A 26886-nucleotide genomic window follows, 5' to 3' on the forward strand; every position below is an offset into this window, starting at 1 on the left:
CTTATGGTTGGCTGGTTTTTGTTGTAATCACTTCTATCCACACATAAGGCAGAGGCTTCTCCTGTAAAATAGCATTAGATAGGACACATGGGCATAGCCAGGATTTTTGTTGGGGGGGGCAGGCTTTTGTTACGAGGGTAGAACCTCAGATTTGTATTGATTTGGATTGGTTTTTATTTATTTAGGAGGGCAGCTGCCCGTCCCCTGTCTCCCCTTGGCCACACCCATGATAGGACACCTAAGTTAGGCAAGACTTGCTTGTTATACAATAAATAAAGCAATAAAATTCCCGGATGCACCCAGAGGCTTTGTAGAGCACTTCATGCATATGTCAGTTCTGGCATTCAAAGTCTATGTGCCAGATCTCCAAAATCCTGAGCCGAAGTTAAAAACCCAACACTCCAAAAATGTTTTGTGTTCTCACATTTTGTCAGAGGTGGGTTTTGTTTTTTGTTTTTGTTTTTTGTTTTGTTTTTTTAGAGTAATGTATGGGTTCCACAAGCAAAAGGGTTGCACAGACACTTAATATTGACTTGTGTTGACTTATTCTAATTCTGGCACGTCAGCTGTTTCTTAGCAGTTGCTTTGGCATGCATCTTCTGTTTTGCTGTGAAATTATCTCATATGCGTTCCAATCTCTTGTCTCCAGCCTGCGCTGCCTTCTGACCATCTGGTTGCCTAATGTTACTCAATTGGTCTGTTACGTTACCCTGGTGGTACCAAATGTCTTTGAAGTAACTAGAAATCTCCCAACCCGTATAGATCAGATTTAGGAGCTGGCCCCAGCCTAAGAATCACATGCATCTGGGTATTTGCTGTTCTCTTTGAACCATTAAAGTTGTGGTCCTGGGTGTAAGTCTCATAGAACCTGGTGTTACTCGCTTCTGAGCAGACCTGCATAGCATTGTAGTGTAAGGTTTTGTTTTGTTTTTAAAGAGCGACTCAGTGTTCTCTACTGTACACAGCAAATTGAGTTTTCCTTCATCTGCCTGATATTTGAAGAGGTGGGAGCAGAAATATCCTAAGAAATACTGGCAGGACTGGCAGCCCTTTCTAAAGATGCCTGTATTAATTTTGTGTTTAAGATGATGCCTTGGGGTATAGTAGAACTTAAATGTAAATTGTATGTCCCAAATTTGTATTCAGTTTGTTCTGAGATTTTTTTAAAAATTAACAATATATCTTGGATTAAAGTCAGGTGAGGCTTTTCTTACATCAATTCATTCTTTTGTGAAGGTGGGAAATGAAATGATGACATGTATCAATGGAATTATATGATGATCTTGCTACAGCTACTGAAGTCTTGCTATATCTACTAAAGGGTGAGACTCACCTAACCAACCCCCTTAGTGGAAACCCTGCACAAGGACTTCCACTTGCACAAAGGGGCTTCTTCCTCTCTCCTTTCCCTATGCACCCCCTGGAATTGGTTTAGGGAGGGGGGTCTGGAGGACCCCCAGAACAGCGTGTAGAGGAGTCATTCTACCTGGCAGGCTGCAGTGCTTACACAGATGGAATGTTTGGAAAAGCACAACATTGAGTTCTGCCCAAAGCTTTTAACATAAGAAGAGCCTGTTGGATCAGGCCAAAAAGGCTCATCTGGCCCAGCATCCTGTTCTCACAGTGGCCAACCTATAGGAAGCCAATAAAAAAAACCAGGACCAGAGTGCAACAGCACTCTCTCCAAAAGCAATTCCCAGCAACTCTTACTCAGAGGCATACTGCCTATGACAGTGGAGGTAGAATGCAGCAATCTTGGCTAATAGTGGCTAGGAATTTGTCCAATCCTCTTTGAAAGCTATCCAGTTTGGTGGTCGTCTTGTGGGAACCAATTCCATAGTTTAACTATGCGCTGTGTGAACACATAGTTCAGAAGAAGTGCTATTTTTCTAGAAAAAGAGGTGCCAGAATTCACCATGAATGCCTCCATCGTTCTCTTATAATGGCAATGGCACCCAATTGAAAAATGCCAGAACTAAGTTCTAATGAGTTCTAGCTGGGGGGAAAACCCTGGCTACTGCTACAGAAGAGGAGGCTTCTATCAAGGACACCTTGCTCAAGGATGCCTCCCAACATGGCCAGCTGGCCCATGAGTTGGGGTGAGGTAGTCACCTCAGGCAGCAGAGGCCCTGGAAGTGGTGCACCCACAGACAACCCATCTGCCCTACCACTGGTGGGGTAGCAGCAGCAGCAGCACTAGGTTCCAGCAAAAGATCTTGCCAGAACCCACCACCACTGCTTCACAGGCACTGCCATGTAACCCAGGTAAGGGAGGTGGAGGCAGTAGCACCTCAGGCGGCAAAACAGGATGTGCTACCCCTTCCTCCCCAAGCCCTGGAGTCAGCACTAGAGACAGTGGTTGCTGTGCTGAATAAGGGTTTAACTGTACTCTTAAGTTCCACATAATTCTTCATTGGACAGAAGCACTGGTGATGAATCTCGGTCTGGAAAGTTCTCTGATCCATGAAAGCACTCACACTCCTATTCAACTTGAGTTTCCCTGTTAAATATAACTTTCTCTAACTTGGATCGATGTATTACAGCCTACTCTTATTATGAGTCATGATCACAGAGTGTCTTACACCGTACAACTGTCTATATTGATCACAGAATGGTGTCACCCACGGAAACACAACAGAGTTTCCAACTCATCTTCAGATCCTTTCCCACATTGTGATGTAAAAAGTGAGCAGTGATTCACCACAGATGCTCGGACAGCAAAATCTAGAACATGCGTGCTTTGTCTTCAGGGCATGCAAGGATATTGCACTGTAATAAAAGCATGAAAAGTGTCTCTGATATACTTCCAAGCATGTGGGCCAAACCTAAAACTGATCACACAAGGCAAGAAATAAAATGTTGAACATCCATTATCTTCCATACTGGCATGAGGGGGGGGGGGGGGGAATGTACAATTTCAGAGATAATATTGGCATAACAGCAATGGGAGAGGCAGTATATGTTCATCTACCATGGAGTCAGGAAAAATTGTTATGCTTAAAAGTACCCATAAGCCAAGAGGATGGAATTTGAGATAAAAATATTTTAACCAACAGGACTTCCCCTGTTGGTTAAAATATTGATTATTGATTTTTGTTGATTACATTATTGTTAGGGTACAAGAGCAGGCAGAAGCCTTGCATAGCAAATGGAGCTGAGACGTAAAAGCACATGCTGCAAAGAGCAGGCTAGATCTGAACCTGTTTTGATGGAGAAATCATAACCCCAGCAAATCCCATGAAAGTCTGTCCTCACCAAGGCTGATATTCTAATAGCATCATTTCTGATGTGTCCCGGTTTGACAATACATGTTCAGAAAGTTGCATCCAGCTTACCACCACCTTTATGCATTTCCACTGTCTTTCTGCTTGCTCTAGCTATCGAAGCTGGTGAGCTCTATCCTGTTTGAAAGGGGTCATGTCTCAAGAATGGCAGAGCTATTTGGCAGTGACCTTGGATACCTCAAACTGGTGGCATTTGCACGGTTAGCCAAAGAACATGGAATCATGAAATTGTAGAGTTGGAAGGGACCTGGAGTGTCAAATAGTCCAACCCCTGCAATGCAGGAATCCTGCCCAGAGCCATCCCTGGATGGGCTCAAGCCACCAATCTTCTGGTTAACAACCAGACACACTGACCTATTGCACTACATGTGGGGAAAGGAAGCAGGAGACTGCGTGGATAGGACTCGGTTGACTGTAACTGACTAAGCCATAGTCTGAATAGACCCACTGTAATTGATAGACTTAAGTTAGTCAAGCCCATTGATCTCAATGGATGTACCCTGAATATGACTTAAGTCAGCTACGTCCTCATGTGAATTGGCCAGCACAATGGCATGCAAGCCATAGGGAACAAGCTGCCCACTCTGTGCTCAGAATAGTTACAATAACCCACACAGTCTGTAAAGAAGAACATGATTATTCTGAGCATTTAGGAATTTGGGAAGCTGCCTCTTGCAGAGTTAAGACCATTGGTCCTTGAGCACGATATTGTTCTCATTGACTGACCCTAGGTCCCTATAGTTTGAGAGAGGGACATTCCTGGCCATAGCTGGAGACGCTGGGCATGGAAGCTGGAATCTTCCACATGCAAGGCAGACAAACTGCTACTGAGCTACAGCCCTTCCACAAAGAATTAGTTTACACAAAAGATATCAACAAGAATCACTGATACTATTCTTCTCTAAATGCCTTCCCCTTTAAATATCTGTACAATACGTATTTGTACAGCTCCTGAGATTATTAAACATTTTTACATAGGCAGAAAAGAATGGAATTCATGTTTTTGCATTTTCTTCAGAGGCTCAAAAGACAGTATAATCATTCTAGATGGCTTAGCCCATGCTCCAAACTGATATATTCTCGTCCATAACAATAATAGGATTATTGGATCCCAACCAAGGATTTATATCTTGCTATTTAATTTTTCAACATGAGGTCAGATTGATTAATGTGTATTAGACGCATGGATGGAATCTTGAGATAGTCCAAGGAACAAATTCTGAGTGCTTGTCTTGGAAGAGACTCGATAGTCTCTCCACTGTGTGCTGATCTCCTTCCCTTTAAAAGTCAGCCCTCACACATCTCTGCAGAGCAGTAGTGCATCAGTGAATCATAAATAAATTACAGAACTAACTAGCTATTTTTGAAGAGCATGCAGTTTAGGTAATGCATATGCTTCCTCCCTAATCCAGTTCAAGGAACGAGATTGATTGTCAAGCCCACTTGACAGCATCTGGAAAAACCATCTTCATTGGTCATGTTTCTGTCTGAGATGTTCAGTTCTGCTCCATCAGCCGTTTGAAGAAGGCTATTGGTATATGCTTGATTACGAGGTCATTTCACCCATTGGATACCTCGCTCCTATCAAGTTTCATCAGAAGGTTAGATGTGACTTCCAAGGTCAGCAAGAGGACTGTGCCAGCCCATGGATTAAATAAATGTAGTAGAAACCACAAGAATGGCAAGAGTATTTATGAGAGGTGCACATTTGCTCTGTGTGCACTCTGAATTACAAGGCAAATGGGCTGATTGGAGGACATTTCCACCTGCCTGAGTCAAAGTGTGCCTTTCAGCAGGATGCCTCAAGTCAGTTCAGGGACTCCCTCAAGTCTCAAGTTGTTCTGTGGTCTCTGGCGTCCAAAAAAATCCTGAATTTTGTCACTTAGAATAAAGCTGCACATATTTTTTTTAAAACAAAACCAAGCCGGTGAATGAAATGCTGAGATTGAGTGGAGAGATCTTTTGTTTTGATGGACAGCTCTAGGTTTTCATTGCAGTGAATTGTTTCCCCGTGGCATGCCAATTACCATGATTTGGGAAATAGATGTTCTGCCTGGGAAAAGCAGGGTGTGCAGAAGAGCAGTGGACTACTGGCATCCTTCTCAAATCACTTTCCCCCCAAACAATTAAAATCAGTTCAATCACCTTGTTTTTACACTGCTTATATTTTCTCCCCCATTTGTGTTAATCTGGTTCTTAGTCTGCAGACTTTTAGGAGAGCTCAGCATAGGGTCACCCCACTTTCCCTCTCCCTCAGTTCAGTTGTAGAGCTTTTTGTGTAATTAGTTTCTTTTTATTCTAATCACTTTCTGTTTTCCAACAAACACCTATTTCATTTTTCATGCCATTTGTTTTCTCTTATTTTTCCTTAGGTTAGTTTGTGAAAACTTCTCGCGAGTCCTCACATCTCTTTGTGTGCTTGTGTTTTTCTTTCCACCCTCACCCCCAGTTTTAACTTACTTGTTCAAAGTTTTATACTCCTCTTTTCATTTTAGGGTACCTGTAATTTCACTGTGTTGAATCATTGCTGTCCGGTATTAATATTTTTTTATTAAAATTTTCTCCCGCTTTTAAGTTTGGTGCTCTTTCCCCACTCAAGTAAGCCTGCTTGTCCCTTAAAGCTCATTGCCAGCCTATTATTGCCCATAAAACGCATGGAGAGGTTAAGTGGTTTCTATTTTATCCACCCCAAAATAGAAAAGTCTTGTCCTTGCAGGAGAACCACTCCACCTATAACATGCTGAAAGATGACAGGCTTCATCTCTTGAAATAAAAATTTAAAATACATTGAAGTACACTCACAACAATGGACTAATTTATGTAAAATATATTGCAGCCATAGTGAAAAATGTATGCTTATCTCTGATTTAAACAAGAAGACATAGCTGAAACAAATAATCTAAAAGCAGAACATTATCGGGATATGTTGCATTTTATTTCTGCAGCACAATATAAAGTACGTTTTATACTGCAAGCAGCTCTAAATTTATCTTAATGGGCCTTTTAGTTATACATATAAAACCACCTATCATTTTACTTGCATATAGAGTACTTTACTTGAAACCTACAGTGCAAACCAATTGCTGACAGTTCAATGACCACTAGCCACATTCCTCTTATATAACTCTTTCCATTTTGATAACATGCCCATTATTTTAAATTTATTATTGTAATGTTTCCTCCATGGAGATCTTCTTGATACACAAGAGCGTTTGGAAAACAACCCCTCCCCTTTTCCAAAGTCAAGGAGTCTGTGCTTTCAAAGCAAATGTGGAATCCTATGTACACCTACTTGGACACAAGTTCGACTGAAAACTGTAGGACTTGCTTCTGAGTAAACATGCATAAGATCAAGCTGTACCAGAGAGCTGAAGAAATATCCAGTCTAGAAACTTGTGCTTGATTCTGCTTTCAATGTGTCTGTTCTGGATGCTAAGGCACTACGGTTCCATTGAAAAATAAGTCAGCTTTTGTGAATGTTCTATAGTTCACTGTGCAAGCATGGAATTTTGGATCAGACTATAAACTGCTTATAAAAGGCCATTATTCTTTCCAAGTTTTTGTTGTTATGGTTACAAAGACAGGGGAAATGCGGGCAGAATTCTCATGATAGCTAAGTGCCTTTCTAAGCCTTGAAAGAGGAACCTCCATGTACAGAGGCAGTATAGGTATATATGAATGTCAGATGCAGAAACAAACAACAGAGACTGTGCTCAATTTGAAAGCATCCAGAGCCATTGGATTGACTTCAGCTGGAAACAAAACGCTGTGTACTTGGTGGTCCTTGGACAGAGCAAGGCAATTTGTATTTTCTTCCTCTTATTGCCTTGCTTATTTGGAGGGTCACCTAGAAAAGCATTTTTGTGTCTAGCTGAAACTAACTCAGTGCCTCTGGATGCTCATTAAGTGAACTGCTGTAGGTTTTCAGGGTCTGGCTTACTCCCCACTCCCCTCAATTCTTCCTTTCCTTAGCAGAGAGATGGCTAACCTGTGGCCCTCCCAGCTGTTGTCCATCATTTGTGGCCACAGGCTATGCTGATGGGAGCTGAAAATTCAGTGGGTAAGCCTCCCAGCCCTACTATGGTGTGTATCCAGCATGTTTACTCACGAACTGTCTGAAGAGATGCCTGGCATTGTTAAGGCAGCAGGGACTGAAGGTTTCTTGTTCATTCATTCTATTTTTAACTCTCCCTTTCTCCACGGAGGTCAAGGTGCCTGTGTGGCTTCCCTTAACTCACTGTAATAGCCCTGTGCAGTAGATGTTGACTTCCCAAGGTCATACTGAATGCTCTGACTTTTTAGAGGCCAGATTTGTATACCTCCCCCCACAATATTTCATTTCTTAAAATGTATACACGGCTTGACTTGGTTTGTGTGTTTTTTTTGGGGGGGGGGTTGTTTTTAAAAAAGAGCCCTCAAAGCAGTTTGCAAAAAGAAGCCAGAAGTATTCTTGTGCCTGGTTGGTAAAACAGGGGTTGCCAACGTGGCAGCTAGATGTTGCTGGACTACAACTGCCACCCTCCCTAACCATTGGCCTTGCTGGCTGAGGCTGATGGAAGTGGGAGTCTCATCAAGTGAGGAGCACTCTATTTCACTCCCATTCCTGCTTGATGGTTTCCTATAGGTAACTTGCTCACCAATGTGAGAATAGGATGCTGGCCCACATGGGCCTTTGGCCTGATCCAGCAGGGCTTTGTGGTCCAATGATCTGGAGGGTCACAGGCTCCCTACTCCTGCCATAAACTCCAGAGATAAACTGCTAGTATAAAAGTATTTTAATAATGATAGCCTCAGGCTATCCCATGGAAGGGGCAGCCACAGGGCACAAAACTGTGCCTGAAATTTAATCCACACAGAGATGAGGCCAATTAGACTCACCGGCATTGGGGACAATGAAGCTGGCACCATCCTCCGCCCTTGGTTTTGATGGTAAATTGGGGTACCGACTTGAATAAAATATGGGGGGGGCAGATAAGCCCCACCCTGTATGATCAATCACAAAATGTGGTGTGCACACACCATTTGAATGGCAATAGCCAGTGGCGCTGTGGGTTAAACCACAGAGCCTAGGACTTGCCGATCAGAAGGTCGGCGGTTCGAATCCCCGAGACAGGGTGAGCTCCCGTTGCTCGGTCCCTGCTCCTGCCAACCTGGCAGTTCGAAAGCACGTCGAAGTGCAAGTAGATAAATAGGTACCGCTCCGGCGGGAAGGTAAACGGCGTTTCCGTGCGCTGCTCTGGTTCGCCAGAAGCGGCTTAGTCATGCTGGCCACATGACCCGGAAGCTGTACCTTGGCCAATAAAGTGAGATGAGCGCCGCAACCCCAGAGTCGGCCACGACTGGACCTAATGGTCAGGGGTCCCTTTACCTATAAACTCGGGGTGGGGGGCTGGCCCCTCAAATACTTTATTGGGGGGGTCAATGGGATCTCAGCTCCCACGAGTTGGCTCCTAGGATGAAAACAAATGGCGTGGGAGCTGCAGGTGGGAAGGAGGGCGCCTGCTCTGGGCGGCTGTCCTGGAAGCAACCAAAGATGGAAAGCATCCGTCGGCGAGATCCGGAGCTATTTCAGGGCTGCTTCGGAGTCGCGCATGGTTCTTCCCTCCGCCCCGATTCTTCCCGCCATCGGCATCTTCGCCGCGCTGCCAGGAAGCGCCCCCTCCCTTCCCCTCCCCGGGAGCGCGCGCGCAGATACACCTGTCGCCCGTCTGCTCGTCCTTCCCGCCCATCCCCGCCCCCGCGGAAAGGAAGCCTCGCGAAGCTGGCGCGCGTGTAGCGGGGCGCGGGTGGGTGCCCACCCGGGCGCCACACCTACCGCGGCGGCGGGGGAAGGAGCCTCTCGCGAGGCCCCCACCTCCTTCACGCGCTCTCCACATCTCTGCCCCCCACAGCACACACATACTCCTCCCCACAAAAAAGGGGGGGGACAGGGAGCGCGCGAATGGGCGCCTTGTGAGCATGTGCGGAATACTAGCTGGAACTGGTTTCGCGGAGGGCGCTTGTGAGCTGCAAGGAGCGGCTGGCTCGTCCTGCGCGCCTCGCCACAGCCGACGAGGCTCCGGGCGGCGCAGCAGCGCCCTCCCCTCTCCTGCCATTGGCAGCCCCGGCCAGGCTTCCTTCCCCCGCCGTCGGGAGCGGCAGGGTGTTCTCCTCTTCTTCCTCCTCCTCCAGCCCGGCCTCCTCGGTCTTCTCAGCCCTTGCGCCGCGCCGCCCGCAGCCCTTGGCCGCCTTCGGGGCCTGCCTCCTCCGGTCTCCGGGCGCGGCCCGGCGAAGGTGGGCGTGGCGAACCCGGGGCTTTCGCAGCCCCCCGACGCTCCTCCCCTTGGAAGTACATAACGGGAGCGGATGGGGCTGGCTGAGTGAGGGAGGAGGGTGAGTGTGCGCGGCCAAAGCTCGCTTGCGCGGCTCGGTTACTTTGTGTCTTTTTCCAGCGCCGGTTCCAGCGTCGCCCAGCAGCCGCTGCCCGGATCTCCGCAGGGCAGGCCCGGCCCGGCTCTGGTCTCTCGCCCGTCGTCCACTCCTCCTTCTTCGCCCGGGAGCTGCTCGCTGCTGCTGCTGCTGTTGTTGTTGTCGTGTGTTTTTTCTCAATGAACAGGGCGAAACCCGGCTCTGCCCTTCTGCCGTAGTGCGATTCCTTCTCTTCGCTTTCAAGGCGAAAGGAAGAACAGTCTTCTCTCCTCTTTTCTCTTTCTCTCTTTCCCTTCTTTCTCCCTTTTTAGCCCCCCCCCCACCCCCCATCTTGTGTCATGGCTTTGTGTCTGGAGCTATTTAAACAATGTGAGTGTACTGAATTGCGTGTGGGATTTTTTCCATTATGGCATGCAAATCTCGGGAAGGCTTTGCAAGCGGCCGCTCAAGGTTGTGCTTCATATATATATATATATATACTGTATTGTTTTCAGTTTGTCGGGCTGTCATTTTGAATGCATCCGTTCTGTGCATATATCGCATAATGTTCTAGCTGGTAGACCTTTAAATGCAAAAAGGGGGAAAAATCATTCCCATTTCCTGTTGTGAGCGAATTGCTTTCGGATACAGAAGTGCTCCGAGTAAGTGGGCGGGTGCTGAGGGTAGCCTGCTTGGATGTGGGAAAGGCTTTGGTTTTTTCAATGGCTTACCCGCTTCCCTTTTTTCCTGCCTATCCGGTTGCATTTTCAGCTAAATCCTGAGCTTGACTGGCTTGTATTAATGGGGGGGGGGGGGAGGCGAGGTTGATGGCACATATGCCCGGTTCTCCCCACTGCATGGCTCTGTGCTTGATCAGAAATTGTTGTCACTTTTGCTGAGATATATTTAGTCTACTCGTGGCATTCCAGATCATGACAGGATATGAAATCACTTTCCTATATTTATGCCATCCCAGACTAAACGTGAGCCATATGCACATTTGTGTCTGCTTGAGTAATGAAAAGACACAGATTGGGGGTTAATCATCTAGTTTTTTCCTTAATAGCACTGCTGTTAGTTGAGCATTTGTGTTATCTTATTAATATTTTTTTAAAAAATGGTACTAAAAGTTCTAATATTTTCCATGTGTGTGACATAAAAATTGTCTGGGCACAAACTGTGCAAACCTGTACAGTTGTGATTGAGATGTATCCTGTCACAGATTGCTCCTGAAGGCTGCTAGGAAACAGGGTGTTCTTAATGGGTTGGGGGAAAACTGCTGATTTAAGGCTTCTTCACATCACATATTGCCGAAAGCCACAAAGTAGTAGGAAAGGTGACATGAAAGGACACCCTCTTTCCCTTGTAGAACTGAAAGAACTTACAAGAAATGAACTCATTAGGGATTTCTTAAGGAGCCCTAAGCAAATATAAGGATATATTACAGATATAAAAACCAGTGGCTGATAAAACAAGAAATTTTCCATTGAGATGCCCAGTTATCTGAAAGTGTGTGATTTTGCCCTTAAGCATGTGGCTCAGGCATTGCAAAATTAGAGAGTACTTAAAAAAAAAAAAGCTTTAAATGATGATAATATGACAGAATTAATGAATGCATGTAGACTTGTGGGTAGATATATGAGTAAAGTTTTTACAGCCCTAACACACCTTGGAATTCAGTTTCCAAATATGGTTTGCTTATTTTTCCTCTCCTATCGTGAACACATCTTCCACCCTGCCAGATCTTTATTCATTATGAAACAAATTCCTGGGTACATAAAGTGATGCTAAAATTAAACTGCTTGTCCTGTCATCAGTATACAGCTGCATAGAGGGACATAAAAAGATCTAGAGCTTCTTCTCTCTTTCTCTCCTTAGTGAACTATTTTCTCCCTTTTACTGAAGGGAAACCTGTCCTTGCTTTGAAGTCAGCCCTTTCCATCCCTGGGGCTTGCCTATGTGAACTGGTTCCCAAAAGAAAATAGCCTCTTGACAACGGCAGCAGAAGGTGTTGCAATGACATACTGTGTTTATAGAGGAAAGTATGCCTGGAGTGCTGCTTATTTTGAACTAATGAGTCCTTAATTGGCCAGAATACTTTATTGCTTGGTAATCCCTGGCCTGGCTTTTCTTCATGAGATGCTCACCGGAAATAGAGAATTGCTAAAGCAACGCTGGGCTTGCAGAATGGTTTTATTGTTGTGTAAGAATGCAAAGCAAAGTAATTCAAGGACCTGAGTGTGTTCTTACTGTAAGGAAGCCAGGTGGTGTGCCTGAATAGGCAAATAATCCTTGTGGCATACGGTAATTGCCATGTGTAATGGACTGGATGTCCCTTATGTCAGTAGAGGCAATTTCAGAAAGCCCCTTATATCATAAATGTTAAATCTGACAAAAGCTGAAATCGTCTTTGCACTGACACCTTATGTGCAAGAGAATGCCTGAGGACCAGGAAAAATTAGCAGAAAGATATGTAGCATGAGACTCTTAATTTCAGGGTCATGAGTTTGAGTGCCACATTGGGCAAAAGATTCCTGCATTGCAGGGGTTTGGATTTGGTGACCCTTGTGGTCCCTTCCAGCTTGACAATTCTGTGATTCCATGCTGGGGCCCTCATTTTACCCCTGCTTCTCAAGCCACTTGGGTGTTCGTGCAGCCTCTGTGCACTCTCCACATCTCCGGAGAGTTGGGTAACCCTCTGGAGCAAATTTCAGAAGGGCTGTAAAGAGGAGGAGAGGAAGTCTGCTCACACATGGTTGAATAGTCATCCCTTGTTGAGAATCTGAACACTTAGCAGAAATACTATAGAAATGGTACAATTGAAGCTAAACTTAAAACTTTGTCAGCCTTGTAAACTAAGTGGAGTCAAGCTAGGTCAGCATTTGAATGGGGGTTAGTAGTTATCTCATTGCTGCTGTACATTGTGTTTGATTGCATCATGTGTTGAGATATAATGGGCAGAGTTCGCCAAAGAAGCTCTGTCTGACTTCAGCTTTTGCAGTGGGTCTTTCTGCACTCTCCTACCCTGCAATTGGATTTGAGGGGAGTTGAGAGAACCCTCAGAACAGCATGCAGGAGGGAAAGAGGGGGGATAATTCCATGCACAGTCAAAATGGTTGGAAGAGCATGATATTGAATTCCACACTATGTTGGAAACTGCCTGGTGATTCCTAAGCAATAAAAGGCTGATTTATATATTTTGGTAAATAGATACTTTGAGGAGACTGTTGCAGAGTCATAAAGTGATATTGGTGTGTTGTGCCACTCTGCAGGTAGAGTTACTACTTTTGCCTGAAACTAAATTGGTGACATTGAGTGATAAGTTTATGCAAAAGTTCAGGATACTTAAAGCAGTACAGTATTCAAGTTTTACTCAGAGTGGACCCATTGAAATTAATGAACCAAAGTCATGTTCATTCATTTCATTGAGTCAGTTTTGAGTAAAACTAAGTTCTGGCTAGCATATGTAATACATATTATTTTTAAAAAACCGACCCATGGTCTCATGCATTGTATTCCATTCCTCTTCTAAATTTTGGTGTTGGTATTCTTCAGCTGGTGGTGTCCTGCAACTTTTTCTGGCTGAGAAAAATTTGGTAAAGTTGGGGAAGGACACAACAGTGAACTCCTGGGAAAACTGGTTCTATGTTGCCCTAACTTGTGTTGTGTGGATACAGCAGCAATGGGAGGGGGGAGGCTTTTACGAGAGCCCTTTGCTTATACAGTACTGAAGTCTGTACCCATGTTTATTTTAGCAAATTGTCGTCATGCGGGGCAACAGAGAAGGCAAGAAGGCTTGTTGTAGATTTTCAAAGGCTGGTTCATCTTGCTATGTGAACTGTTTTCTAATTTAGCTTACCAATTCTGTATTAGTTGTTACCCATATAAACATTTGTCTTTTTAAAGCTCATGAACCATTTAAATTGGCTTGCAAAATTTAAAATCACAGTGCAATAAAAAATGTAATACAGCAATAAAAATACACAAATTAAACATTTAAACACGTTAAACATTTAAGCACGTTAAAAGGCAGCTGTGTTGGAGAGCACAGGTAAAAATGACCGTCACAAATAATACTGCTTTCCAATATGAAAAAACGTCTGTGGCTTTTGCTGGCTGGTAGAGGAACCCATCTGCACTTCGCAGAGCATGGTATTCCACAACACTGGTGCAGCCAATTAATTTTCAATAAATAATTTCTGTCTTTAGCAAATGCAGTATTCATTTCTGGTAGGAAATCTTAGCCAGCTCACCCCCTCAAACTAATACAATAAAAAATAATTTCTGTTAGAAACTACTTTACATGTGGCTACCTAAAACACACTGCAGATTTGAGGCATTAACGTTGAAACCAGATAGGAAAAGAGAGCTCCAAATTGTATTCCTAATTCAACTAACAGACAAGATGCAAGAGTTAATGGACTCTCCTTCTCTCCCCCCCCCCCACCCACACACTTAATTTTTGCAAGGGTGATTACCAACAAGTTTAGTGCAATATACTGTATCTCTTATGTCTGAGCAGAATTTTGTTCAAAAAGGTTCAGAATTACCTGTTCCCCTTCCCCCACAAAAAGCCACACAACCTGTGGCAAATAAGATACAGGCATGACCAGATAAAAGCTCCATGAAGCTGGAAAGGGGTCTCTGAACATGCTGTCAGATTACCTTTAAAAACCCTGAAATAAAATATCAATATTGCTATCCTAGTCACATTAGTTACAGACTCTGCAACTATGTTCTTGGTTCTACTGTACTTTGAAAGGGCTTGTTGTAACAGTAAAAGGTGCACTGGTTCACTTTACCACTGGTTCACCTCACCTGTTTCGTGCTAAAAGATGAGAAGGTGAAAAGTGTTGTAAAGAGGGGTCTGCTTGATTCCTCGTTTAAAAACTCACTTTATCTAATAAACCCATGGATATCCTTAGGCACACCACCTATTCCATTATGTGGAAATATAAATGCTGGCTTATTTCCCAGGCCCGTTGAAAAATTTGCTTTAGAGATTATGTGAAGTGCTTTGATTTCTCTAAAGTGTGTTGTTGTTGTTGTTTGTTTGTTTGTTTGCATTGAGGCCAGGAGATGGCAGCTTGTTTGATACTGTCGACAATGTTGTAAACTTTTGCTATCACACCTTCAAATAACCCTAAAGCCTAGAAATTTACTTTAAAAGTTACCAAGGCCCTGATTCATGCATAGAAGAGGGTCTGTTTTATATGGTAGCCCAAAGGCAGAGTTGTCTAGTGGTAATGAATCATATCTGAAAGCCGCCACCCCCCATTTTTGTGGCCCTTCGGTAGATATCAGTTGGAATGACTACTATATGTTTAGCCATATCACAACCAAGCCAAGGAAAACCATTTGAGGATAATGTCTCTGCAGGGCAAATCATGATTTGCAAGGTGGAAATGGGGCTTGGTTCTCCCAGTCAAAATCATAAGCTTGCGCTGGGCTGATTTTAAAAATATATCCCTGCATGTGAAAAGCCATGTTAGGGGGAAATTTAAGATTATATCCCTTCTCCCTCTTGTGTATGTGTTAAGCAGATAATCCATTTGTGCCAAGGAGCACTGATTTATTTATATTCTGCCTTTCATCATAAGAGCCTGGAGCAAGGCACAATTAAGAATTATTACAGATCAAACAAAATATGCAACCAGGTAAAATAAAATAAATGTGAAATTGCCAAGCCCACCTATAAAAATTCCAAGATGGACATAGCCATTTCAAAAGGCTTAGGTAAACAGCCATGTTTTGAGTCGCCACCTGCCGCCTGATGTGGTACAGCCCAGACACAGGGTTCCCAGCACTGGCTTCTCTGCTTGTGAGAATTCAGCCTGCGGAAAGTCTGTTTATAGGGATTGGCTTGTGGATAAATGGGTGAGGCCTCTGAGTAAACTGCAGTTCCTTGACTCAGTCATGAAAGAACTTGCAGCTGTCCTCAGTTTGCCAGTGCACCTGTTCCTCTCCTTATACTGTCTTTCACTCCTGCTCAAATACTTCATAATGTGCAAGGACATAAACTACCTGACTTTGTGCACTAGCAGTTTAACTCATTGTCTCTAATGAGAGACTCTAAGCAATCCCATTTCCCCCCATTTGCATCTCTTGCAGCCAAGCCTTTGGGCTGAGATTTCACTGTTGTTGTTGTTGTTATGAGGCATTTACAGACGAACCTTTTTTAAAAGGGGGGGACTGATGTTTGTGCTTATATTCACCAAGCCACTGTTAGTAAAAAAGGGAGGCATTCCATGTGGCTGTGACATAGTGCTGAATAAATCTTTTAATGATGGTTCACACATTCCTGTCCCCAGAGGCAACATTTTTGAACCAAACTGCAGAAAGACTTCTTCTGGTTGTTGTCCCTCCCACTTCTGTTCTTTATGTCTTCATGGTAGCAGCTTAGCATTTATTTATTTATTTATTATTTTTTTGCTTCCATGGGCTGAAGCAGCATAATTGGATTCAGTGCGGTGCAAATCGCTGCAAATATGTGAGCTGAAAGGATGAAGTTTAGACAGTGTGTGGCCTTGTTTCATAAGTCCACATTTGGTCATGAAGATATTTGGTGAATTTGCCTACAATTGCAATTTCCAGGAAGCAAAAAAGAAAAGAAAAAACCTTGCTGGAATCTTTCTCTGAAAACAGACTTGCTGTCTGGAAAGAGGACAAAGTGAAGATGGTTTTTCAAGGCACAATGATCAAGGTCTCCAACTTCGATTAGTGGCATAAAAACCTTTCTAGCGGGAGTACTGGAGGAGTGGTTTACCTAAAAATTGCGGATTGTGCGGATATTGACACCGCTATGTGGCAGAAAACATTATGTGCCATTAGTGTCCGTTTGTTTAAATGTGTTCTTAAACAGTGTTTGTAAATGTGCTGGTTTAACGAGGAGACTGGGAATTTTGCCTGATCCACTAGTCATGCATTTTTAATGAATGATGGGCACTTTGTCTCTGATGAGCAGCATATTAAATCAATCTGCAGTCCTATTTAAATGGGAGTGTAGGGTGTGCAACAGTAGTCTCTCTTGGGGAGGAAGGACAGCAGATACAAAGTTGGAGGTGTGTTTTGATTGAGTTAGTAATTTTGGGCAGGGCCCCAGTATGACAGCAGCAGAGAAAATGGGACTAGGAAGCCTTTCAAAAGGCAAAACCAGCCTTGTTGCAAGAAAACTGGTTGTGATGAAAGCCAATAACATGGGGCTAACTATTATGTACTGTATTGCTAGATTTGCAACATTTCTTTAAGAAAAAATGGAAAATAAAAAATAGCAGCACCATTTACAATAATCTTGGGGAAATTTGGATTAAAGGTTCTAGGGTGGTGATGCCAGATTACCCTTTGTTTAAAAGACTAATCCAGACTTCAAATGTATCCTGAAAGGGACAGAATCCCTGTGAAACCATGCAGGGCAGGGTAAATAACCCAGCTCCTAACTACTTACTTTAACGCATATGGATCACATGAATATTCCCTGAGGGGGGAATATGCCAGTGTCGGATAGGTCCAAGGGCAAAAGTAGGCAGAGCAATTGATTTTGAACACTAGCTGCTTTCCATCTAAGGAAATATTATCAGAGTTTAAAGACATATTGCAGCCAGGCAAAACCCTTAAGGAAGGTGCAACTGGAGAGAGTAACATGCAAACGTGTGCTATTCTTGGATTATGTCATGCTTAAGTTACAGGGTGGGTGGCGTGTTATTGCCCTACTGTCTTCTAGTTAGGCCACCCCACTCTCTCTGGGTGATTGACCCCCCAAAATACTAGAAGTATGAAATGCCACTGACAACGCAGTCTGAAGAAAGCAACTGTATTAAGTACTCCCTCAAGGTAAAAAAAAGTGTGTGTTGTAGCCATGAGTAGGTTTGGTTGCCTGGGATAAGTGCTTCTGAAACTGCCTTGATCTTTCATACTGCAGCTCTGTTTCTTAATTTTTCCATAATGCATGCTAAATAATTCAGTGTCTTTTATCAGGAGGAATAACCTGAGAGAACTTCTGTTCTCCTGCAAGCTAGCTTTCAAGTTTGCCCTCTGATGTGCTGCAGCAATGAAGCAGTAATGGGCTTTGATTTGTGGAGTCTTGCCGTGGTCCGTGCTGTGAAGCAGGAGGAGGAATTGCTGTACCTGTGTCAGTCAAAGTGCCTTGGCCTGCCCTGTTGCCGTTTCTTCATATCAAGCCGTGCATACAAGAACAGTTACACTTATAACCCTGCTGGCACACTCTGGGCTAAGCCTGTCAGTTCCCTTTATGTCACTAGAAAGATAGCAAAAGAAGTCACTCCAGACAGATTGATTTTGGTTGGGGGAAAGAGGAGTGAACAAGGGACAGAAAGAGCAGACTTTCTCAGCCTGCACAGGAAAATAAACCCAACAACTTCATACTATATGAGTGGATTGCAAAACAAAACTAAAAACAAGGGACAATTTATTTCATGCTTCACATTGTAAAATTAACATACTTCCTAAACATATATGCCTACATTGGTCGAGGTAACGATTAAAATATAATTTACAGCTAAATAGAGCAGGCATAGGTAACCACAGTTATGGGGCCTGATCTGGCCCCCCAGGCATATTATTGTCCCCCAACCTAATTTTAATAGCTGCAGAAAGAGAAAAATATTGAAGTAGACACTGTGCTGGAGAAGGTGGAGCCCACTGTCCTGAGAAGGATACATCCTGCCCCCTCGTATCTTATGAGCAGAGAGCATGTGATGACTTCCCTTCTCTAGTGGCTGCATATACCAGCTGAGGAGGGTCAGAATTGTTGGCCTGTGTGAGAAAGTGCGAGTTGATCACGCCCATCACTGGTATGCAAAAACTACCTGTTATGCAAAAGCTTTGATAATGCAGCCTATATGCCTTTAATATCATAGTTATGCCTGTTTCTTCGTGACAAAGGGAGGCAACCATGTAGCTGATTTCTGCTTGGAAGTCTGTACATTGCAAAAACAGTGCTGCTGCTCCCTGAGCCACAGCATAATGCTCTATGGGAGGAGTCCACACTGGCTCCTCTCCACACCAGCGTTTATTGTCTAAAAGCTGTGCTAATGCTGGCATTGGGAAGAGCTTCAGCATGTAGTCCAGAAGTGCTTGCACTATGCTGCTGATACAGGAAGGAACAGCACTCCTGCCACTCCCATGCTGCCAAGGTGACTTAACCCTATCAAACAGCATTGAACTTAACAGAAATGATGGAAAGTTACTGGGCAGAACAGTGTTTTCTTTATAATAGGGCTGGCGATCTTATGACCCTCCAGATGTTCTTCGATTCCCATTAGCATGGTCAGGGAGGATAGCAGTTGTAGTTCCAACTACACCTGCGTTGTCAAAAGGTCCCCAGCCTTGCTCTAGAAGATTACTGTTAATAAGCACATTTATTTTTAAAGTCATAAATATTCAGAAATGCAGAACTGGATGAATTGCTAGGAAATTTAGAGGTCATTAAATGAATATACCATTCACTCTGGTGGAGTTAGCAGAAGACTCTGGGGTGATGCAGGATGGAGTCTCATAGATCCTAGTGCCCATGTTTGGCCAGTCCCTGGTTCTAGTAGGAAGCCCACAATAAGTGCATGATTCATTATATCCTTTATTAAGGACCTTGAAAAGTCAGATTTCTCTTTCTTCTCTTACACACACAAAAGTCAGGCATTAACTCAGTTTGTAGGATATAGCTATAGCTCAGTTGGTTGAGCATAGGACTCACTCTCAGGGTTGTGGATTCAAGATTGGCCAAAATATTCCTGAATTGCAGGGGTTGGACTAGATGACCCACATAGTCCCTTTCAACTCTACAATTCTATGACTGTGTGAAAAGGGTCATGGTTTCGGTTTGAGATTATAAATTTTGGGCTTTAGCCTGTTTTTAATACATTTGGATCTTGTTGTTAGCCAGATTTCCCCCTGATTTGCTGTAATGGAAATGTAATAAAAATCTGATTCCATTCAAAAGACTAAATAGTATGAATGTAATTGTGGTCACTTCTGTGCCTCAGAAGCACACTCCATTGTCCCTCAAAACAGACAGATGCCAACAACAACAACGTCATCTGCCAAATGGCAGACAAAGGCATCACTCTTATCTTCTTACCTGGGAGTAAGCCCCAGTGAAATCAAGGGAACTTAATATTAGACATGTATAGGATTGTGCTGTAGAAGACGTGTCTACAATGACTACTACTGCTTGTTGCATCAGCAAATACAAACATAGTACAGTAAACAAGTAGAGTGGAAGAGGACCTTTATGGCACTGGATTCTACTTTAGCTGGAAACCTAGACCTGGAACATGGAAATTAATCATTTCATTCATTATTTCCACAGCTAATTGTAGGTATAATGTACTATAGAATGCTTATTGATGCTGCGCCAATATGCTTACTAGAAACTCTAAGTGCTGGAAAATATTCCCGATTTGCTAAAAGCCTTTTGTTGCAGCCTCTGCTTACAACCCAACCATTGTACAGTAGGTGTCACTCTGGTTCTCTTAACTATGAATGGGCTGTAAAAATTGCATACCTTCAAAACAAGCTTTTATACACTGCCCGAGCATTCCACTTTGTGGCAGGTGCCATATTCACAGTGGTGGTATAAATTTTCTCCATTCTGCGTGAACAATGTGCTTGAACTTCAAAAGCACTCGTGTCTAGAAACAAGTGGAGCACAGCCTAAGTACTTAGTTTGCTGTAGGTCACAATTAGGCCTGGGCAGTATATCAATATACCGCCCAGGACTGGTGTGAGGAGCAGACCGTGATGTTGGCTTCACTCAGCGGTATATCACTGATGAAACGGCCACGCTCCTTTGTCCCTCAGCTAGCAGCGTAACTTCGTCCAGGGGTTGCTGCTAGCAGAGGGACTCTGAAGTGCAGCTGTTTCACCAGCGATATACTGCTGAGTGAAACTGACATTGCGGTCTGCCCACATACAGCACAGAGGGAGAAACAAGCTGCATTGGCAAGGTGCCTGTACAGCTTGTTCCTCCCTCCACATCTTTAAACGGCTCGGCCGAGGGGCACCCGGTTGCCACTCCCTTCAGCCAAGCATTTAATGGTGCCCCCTGTCCAGTGCTGGCTTGCCCAAGTTGGCAGCGGGGTGGGGGCTATGTGAAACTGGCGACCCCCGACACCCCAGCAGCATTGGATCACTGGGGGGGGGGGCTTCTTCGCCCCAGCTGCACAAAGCCCAATGCTGTTGCGGTGTTGGATCGCTCAGATGCAGAGTGAAAGAAGCCTCCCCACCCCCACCCCATCCGAGTGATCCGATGCTGCAGATGGGATTGGGGGAGGCTTCTACGCCACAGCTGAGCAAAGCCCAATGCTGCTGAGGCGTCCGGATTCGCTCAGCTGGGGGGGGGGAGCCCTCTTGCCCCCCAGCTGAGCAGTGGCCTAGGTCAGCTGCATTGGCCCTCCTGCAAGACATTGAGGTGAAAGGGTTCCAGCTCCGGCGTCAAGAGCTGTGGCAATTTCACCCTGCCTCTAGCTGGCTGGGGCCAATGGATTTTGTTTCACCATCGCAGTATATCGCCAAACTGCAATGTCTAGCTGGTGATACATCACGATGTTGAAAATCTAACATTGCCCAGCCCTAGTTACAATATGTTCTGACTGAGATAATGAAGTAGGTTTCAGGTTTGTTTGTGTAGAAGACACCTGTCCAATTTGCCCTAAAATGTGACACACCTAAAAAGTGCTGCACTTGAAACCTTGTCTCTTATTTTCCCACCTGTTATTTCTGGATATAATGACTTTTCGGGGTCTCATTATTTGTAACAATACAAAATACGGTGGTCAAGCAGTGGTGTTGGGAGGGGCTATGGGGGGGCTGGGCCCTGGATCTTTTGCAGTAGACCCTAGATCTGGTGTCCATCCATCCCCGTATCTCCCCTTTATTTCATATTTGAATCTACTTACAGGGCAGCTTTCCCTCTGAGTCAGCCTAATTTGCACTATACATTTGCATTAACAAACTTGTATGTAAATGTGTGTCATGGTCCTGCCTCAAGTCCTTTTAAGGCTGTAGGAACATCCCTGTAGTCAAAATTTAACACCCTGTTTTGATTTATTACTAGCTTGTTTAAAATCCTTATAAAACAAGTGCTTTTTAAAGATTCTAGGTTTCCATAAGGTGCCCTAATGACAGCAGTGAACAAGAATGTAGCAGCTGTGCTTCTGCTTGTCAACCTATTCTCTCAAATACTTTCAAAATTGAGGCTCGCAAATGCCTTACTACTTACTTTTGGAATTAAAAATACCAGCTTGTTTGGACTGCATAGCAGCACTACAAAGGATTAACCATGGCCTACTTGGCCTATTCAGTTCATTGGGGAATCTGTATGGATTATTTTGGACTTGGACCAAGATATCTGAGAAAAGTGTCCTCTCTTGGGTGGCGTTGAGTAACTGACTGTTATTTGAAAGGACAAGTGACATAAGGCAGGGCTTCTTTAGTGGTGGCCCTTCACCTCTGAAATTCCCTCCCAAATGGCATTTGATATTCAGCCACTGCAAAATAATAATAATAAGAAGAAGAAGAAGTAAAAGGAGTTGAACTTGTCCAGGCATTCAGATGTTGAAGTAGTATTTGTGGTGAGGTTCTACAGTTTTATCACATGTTCCTTGTTTTTATTTGAGTATTTTCTTTTGATTATGGTATTTTATTATTGCTGTAAGCTACCTATGCTCCATTTTAGAGAAAGGGTACAATAGAAATCTATCAAATAAATAACGCCTTCCTTGCAGATGATGATAAAATGGAATAAGTCCCCACACACTACCCTGAGTACCTTGAAGGAAAGGCAAGGTACACATGTGCTAAAGCAAACTTAAAATACTAAAAGTGTCAAAATTCAAGTAGGGGTGAGGTTCAGGATATTGTCAGTGGTGAAGGAATAGTAACTATATTCTCAAAAGTATTTTTGTCACTGTATCTTATGACAGGAGTGGGTTGACATGTACCATCTACTTAAAACTAAAACTCTTGCACCACCAGTTACATGATAAACTTAGGGTACAGTCCAAACTCCTGATCTGCTGCACTGGGAGGTGGGTGCTGGATGGTGTGGAGACCAGTAAAGCTGGTGTCAGTCTCCTGACTTGTGTCAGTCTGCTGGCCTGGAGCACTCCGTTCTGCCTACTAGAAGTGCAGAATATCACCTGGAAAGCTCTAAAATAGGGTGCTGTGGCAGCAGGGAAGGACTGAACAGACTACAATCCACTGGAGCCATTCCAACTGGCATAATCTGATGGCATCAGGTGTGATCACTCTGCCTGTCCTTCCACCTTCTGCCCCAGCAGGTGTAAGCAATGAACAAGGCTGCAGTTGTAGTGGTGATTGCTGCTTCATCACACCCTGCCTTTGCCCAGATGGGGTTTGAATTGCTCTGTCAGAAAGCAATAGGACTTAGTTGGAATTGCTTGCTTGTTGCAGCATAATTAATCTGTGCTAAATTATCCTGTGTATGCTTTCTTGCTTGGTCTTGGTCTCCAGTGCAGCACACAACGTGTGCTAAGAGCTTTCTGAGATAGAACTAACATGGTGAGAAGTGGGTGAGACTACAGTCCATTCTCCCTGATATGCTAGCTTGAGTTGGTGGATTTGTGTTTTTTGCATCAGAGTGTTCAAAAGCCTGTGGTGGCCTTCTAATTTAACATCTCATTCTGCATGTGTAGATTAGGTTTTAAACATGTAATGCATAGTATTATTATTATTTAATTTATATCCCACCCTTCCTCCCAAAGAAGTCCAGGGTAGCAAATAATGAGCATTAAAGCAGTAAATGCATCTTAAATGAAGGATCAACCAAGGTCCGCCTGGCTCAGGATTTTTGGGAAATCCCAGAAACCACTAGAAAGAGGTCTGCCAGAAATGGGCTACTGCAGCAGGGCCTACCCCCTAACCCAGGGGTGTATGAAGGTGGGATCAACACCCCTCTCCCCTTGCCACCTTGAGGCCAGTCAGCTGGAAACAAGGTCAAAACCACCAAGGACTTTTTGAACATAAACATTTTGGCCCAGGAATTCATTTTCAGAATCAGAACGCCATTCCTGGTGCCCTCCTCCCCCGCAAGCTTTCTTCATTCTGGCAGCCTATTTGGAGGGCAAAAACAGAAAAAAAAAATGGAAGTCAGAAAACCTTGATGATCTTAACTGCAACCCTACCAATAGATGCTGACCCCTTCTTTCTCACCAGCAGTGAAACAGATTCTGCTGGGACAGAATCCTTAAATTTCCATACTAGCCTTCCTCTGAGGATCACAGGGCGGTAGACAATATAATTAAACGAAAATGCAAGCCGTAGCAACAAACAAAAACAGTAACCGCCCTCCCCTACACAGTTTTAAAGGCCATAGATTGGGTAATTAAAGGCCTGAATGGCAGCGTTCCCACCGCACTCCGAAGAGGCGGCCGGGGGGGGGGGACCCTCCGTGGAGTCCCTGAGCGCTTCCCCACCCACTCGTGGGTCGGAAGCGTGAAGCTGCTCTCCGGGCTGGGCCCCAACCGCGTTTCGCCAGCACAGGCCTCGCCCCGGACTCGGAGGGGCTGAGGGGCGGCTTTGCAGCAAGGCCGCGAAGCAGCGGCGGCGAGGTAGGCGCTTGTGTCCCGCGGAGAAACGGGGCTTCCCGCCTTGCCAACGCAGGGCTCGCGGCCGGCCCCGGCGCCGCTTCCAGCCAGGCCAGGCCGGGCGAGGAAGAAGCCTCTCCTCCCCGGCGTAGTAGCGCCTCGGCGCCGGCTGAGGGAGGCAGGGCCCGGGCGGGGCGCGTCGGGGAAGCGAGCGTGGAGGCCGGCGGAGGTGAATGGGGGGAGGAAGGGCTCTGGTGAGCAGCGCCTCCCTCTGTCCCTCCTTGGGGTGAGGCGGCGCGTCTGACTCAACAGAGGAGGGCGAAGGGAAGTTTCTCCCCAGCCTCTGGCGGTGCGGTGCCTGCCCTGCCTCTCTTCTTCGCCACCCGTGGGCCGGCGGGCAGCCAGGCAAGGCCACCCTGCCCTCCTCTCCTCTCCTCTCTCTCTCTATGGAAACTTCTCAGCCGGGAAGCGCCACTCTGGGCCTCAATCCCACGAGGGTAAGAAGAAGCACGCGGGTTGTGAGAGAAATTTGGGAGTGGGGCCTTTTAAATTCCGCCACCCGGTAGTTGGAAGTCGCCGCTGTAGTTGCATCTGGACTGTTTTGGGCTGCCTTTGTGGAAGGGGAAATGAGGTCGTTTGGGTATGTTGGGGTTTGTTTTCTCTCTCTCTCTCTCTCTTACTTTTGATTTTTAATTAGGTTTAATTTTGGTGATCGGCTCCCAAGGGATGTGTATTGATGGGAGCGTATATAATTATAATTAATAAAAACAAACTTCCGGGGTAGACCACAGGAAAGTAATGGCATTTCTTGGTCGCTGCTGCTGTTACTAGGATACCTTTAAACTGTAGCCACAGCCCCTATAAGATCGGGTGGGGGGGGGGAGATCTTATTTTACAATATAGGACTGCCTTTTTTAAAAAGTGAAAATATTTCAGAATTGCCAGTTTTGACATGTCATTTTAAGCCTTAAATGATTGCATGTAGAATTCTGTTTTCATTCTTCAAAAACCTGTAAAGTCACTTTCCTAGTTTGCCATTTTCAGGCTTTTAATGTTTTGGAGAGGGTGTGTTTTAATGGTGTCTCTGTGTTGCAATGTAATTACCGGTGAGCTAACCATGTGTTCTTAATAAGTGTGGTAGCTTAGGAGGAGTGAAAGGAGCTTGACTCCCAAGGGTTGTGACTATGTCAAAAACTGAAAGCAAAAAAGTGAAAGCAATCATCTGCTTCATCTCTAGAGTATTAGTAGTGCGTGTGCTGGCTGGGGTTGATGGGAGTTGTAGTCTAAAACATCTGAAGGATACAGTACTAGGTTAGCAAAAACTGGGCTAAAATCACACTCCATCCCTCTAGCATACTCCTTCATCATTTCCAGTCTTATGATACTGAGACAATTTAAAGGGAAAGTTGACTCATGCTACTGGATAGTGATTACCTGCCAAACATATGTTGCATGTACATTGAGTCAAACTTCAACCTACGGTAGCTCTATATTATTTCAAGAAGATTTTTGTGTTCTTTGATCCTGTGTCCCCATCTTTAAACTAGCTGCTTCAAGCGGTCTTGGCAACTTGGTATTTAGGTAACTCTCAGTATTCTAGCACCTTCTGAGTTGTATCCCATCCAAGTTTGTCTTTTACATGAGCTCCCCCCCCCCCGCCCTGCAGTTTGTAAATACAGAATTTACTTAGATAAATATATAGCTTTTCTTTTGTATAGGTGGCAGTGGAAAGTGGCATTGGCAGGCATTTCAGTTGCATATAACTATGCAGCAGTATTTTACTCATTCCAACACTTTGTGTTTGCTCCTGTGTTCAGTGGGGTGCACTTTCAATTTAGTGTACTTCAGATTGCAGCCCTGTCTTACCTCCTTTGGTATACATGGCACTTGACAGCAAGTCAGGGGGCAGGTCCCTGCCCCTGGAGCTAGATCTAACATTTGACATGGGGAAGCAAAAGCAGGGGTGAGCAAGGAAGAATACGTGGCTATTTCAGTTATATTTGCTTACGTTCCGTTACAGGATGCATTACAGAATAGGATGTTATGTGCTTCTTGAATTCATCATGTAGAGCATGGGGATAAAACTCCTTTGAACTCAGTTCATCATGGGTGTTTACTGACCACAGTGCTGTCAGTTGTTAATATACTTTGTATTTAATGCCTACTGAATTTCATGTTATCTCAAATGTGGTTCAAACTGTCTTGTTCTTTATACTGAAGTCATGATTTCTAGTGAAATAACTGCATGCAGTAGTGTCTCATTATTCATTAGCACAAGCTTTGAGGTATATTTTTGAGTCCAAAGACAGAACTGGGCTAGTCCTTTATGACGGCTGAGTTTGCTTTTAAGTAATTTTTGTCAATCTCAGGTATGGAGGCTGCTTTCTTCTGCAGTTTCTATTTCTAGCTACACTCCCTTTGATTGAGTGTCTGTGAACAGATCATTAAATAAGGTAAGTGTTTCTGTATTCCTTCAGTTCTTTCTACCTTCTCATCATTGGATAGGACAAAAAAGTCATAGGCTTATAAAAGGAGCATTAACACTGTACCTTTTGCATTAATTCGCTCCAGCTTTTCTTCTGTTACTTTTATACACTGCCTTAACTGCTCCCCCTTGCACTGTGAAACTTCTGTACTACAGGATGTTGTCTCCA

General features: G+C 44.4%; 2 protein-coding genes across 6 annotated transcripts in view; one reads left to right on the forward strand and one right to left on the reverse strand.

The window, feature by feature from the left end:
• TGIF2 (TGFB induced factor homeobox 2) overlaps positions 1-26886 on the reverse strand; it is a 379781-nt gene that overhangs the window by 289689 nt on the left and 63206 nt on the right. The gene's annotated exons all lie outside the window — the stretch shown is intronic.
• Positions 1-26886, forward strand: part of DLGAP4 (DLG associated protein 4) — a 338739-nt gene that overhangs the window by 271591 nt on the left and 40262 nt on the right. The window contains exon 1 of one of the 5 annotated variants that reach the window (XM_079979046.1): positions 9833-10061. The exons of 2 other annotated variants lie outside the window; for them this stretch is intronic. In XM_079979046.1, coding sequence (XP_079835172.1) covers positions 10031-10061 — 31 coding nt within the window. In that variant the 5' untranslated portion in view covers positions 9833-10030. Of the gene's footprint in view, positions 1-9832; positions 10062-24178; positions 24257-24536; positions 24730-26886 lie in introns of those variants that run through there. 2 more of the 5 variants (XM_079979049.1, XM_079979047.1) reach the window with 2 other exon arrangements.

This window comes from Podarcis cretensis (genome assembly GCF_951804945.1).
Source record: "Podarcis cretensis genome assembly, chromosome: 6".
NCBI classification, from domain to species: domain Eukaryota; kingdom Metazoa; phylum Chordata; class Lepidosauria; order Squamata; family Lacertidae; genus Podarcis; species Podarcis cretensis.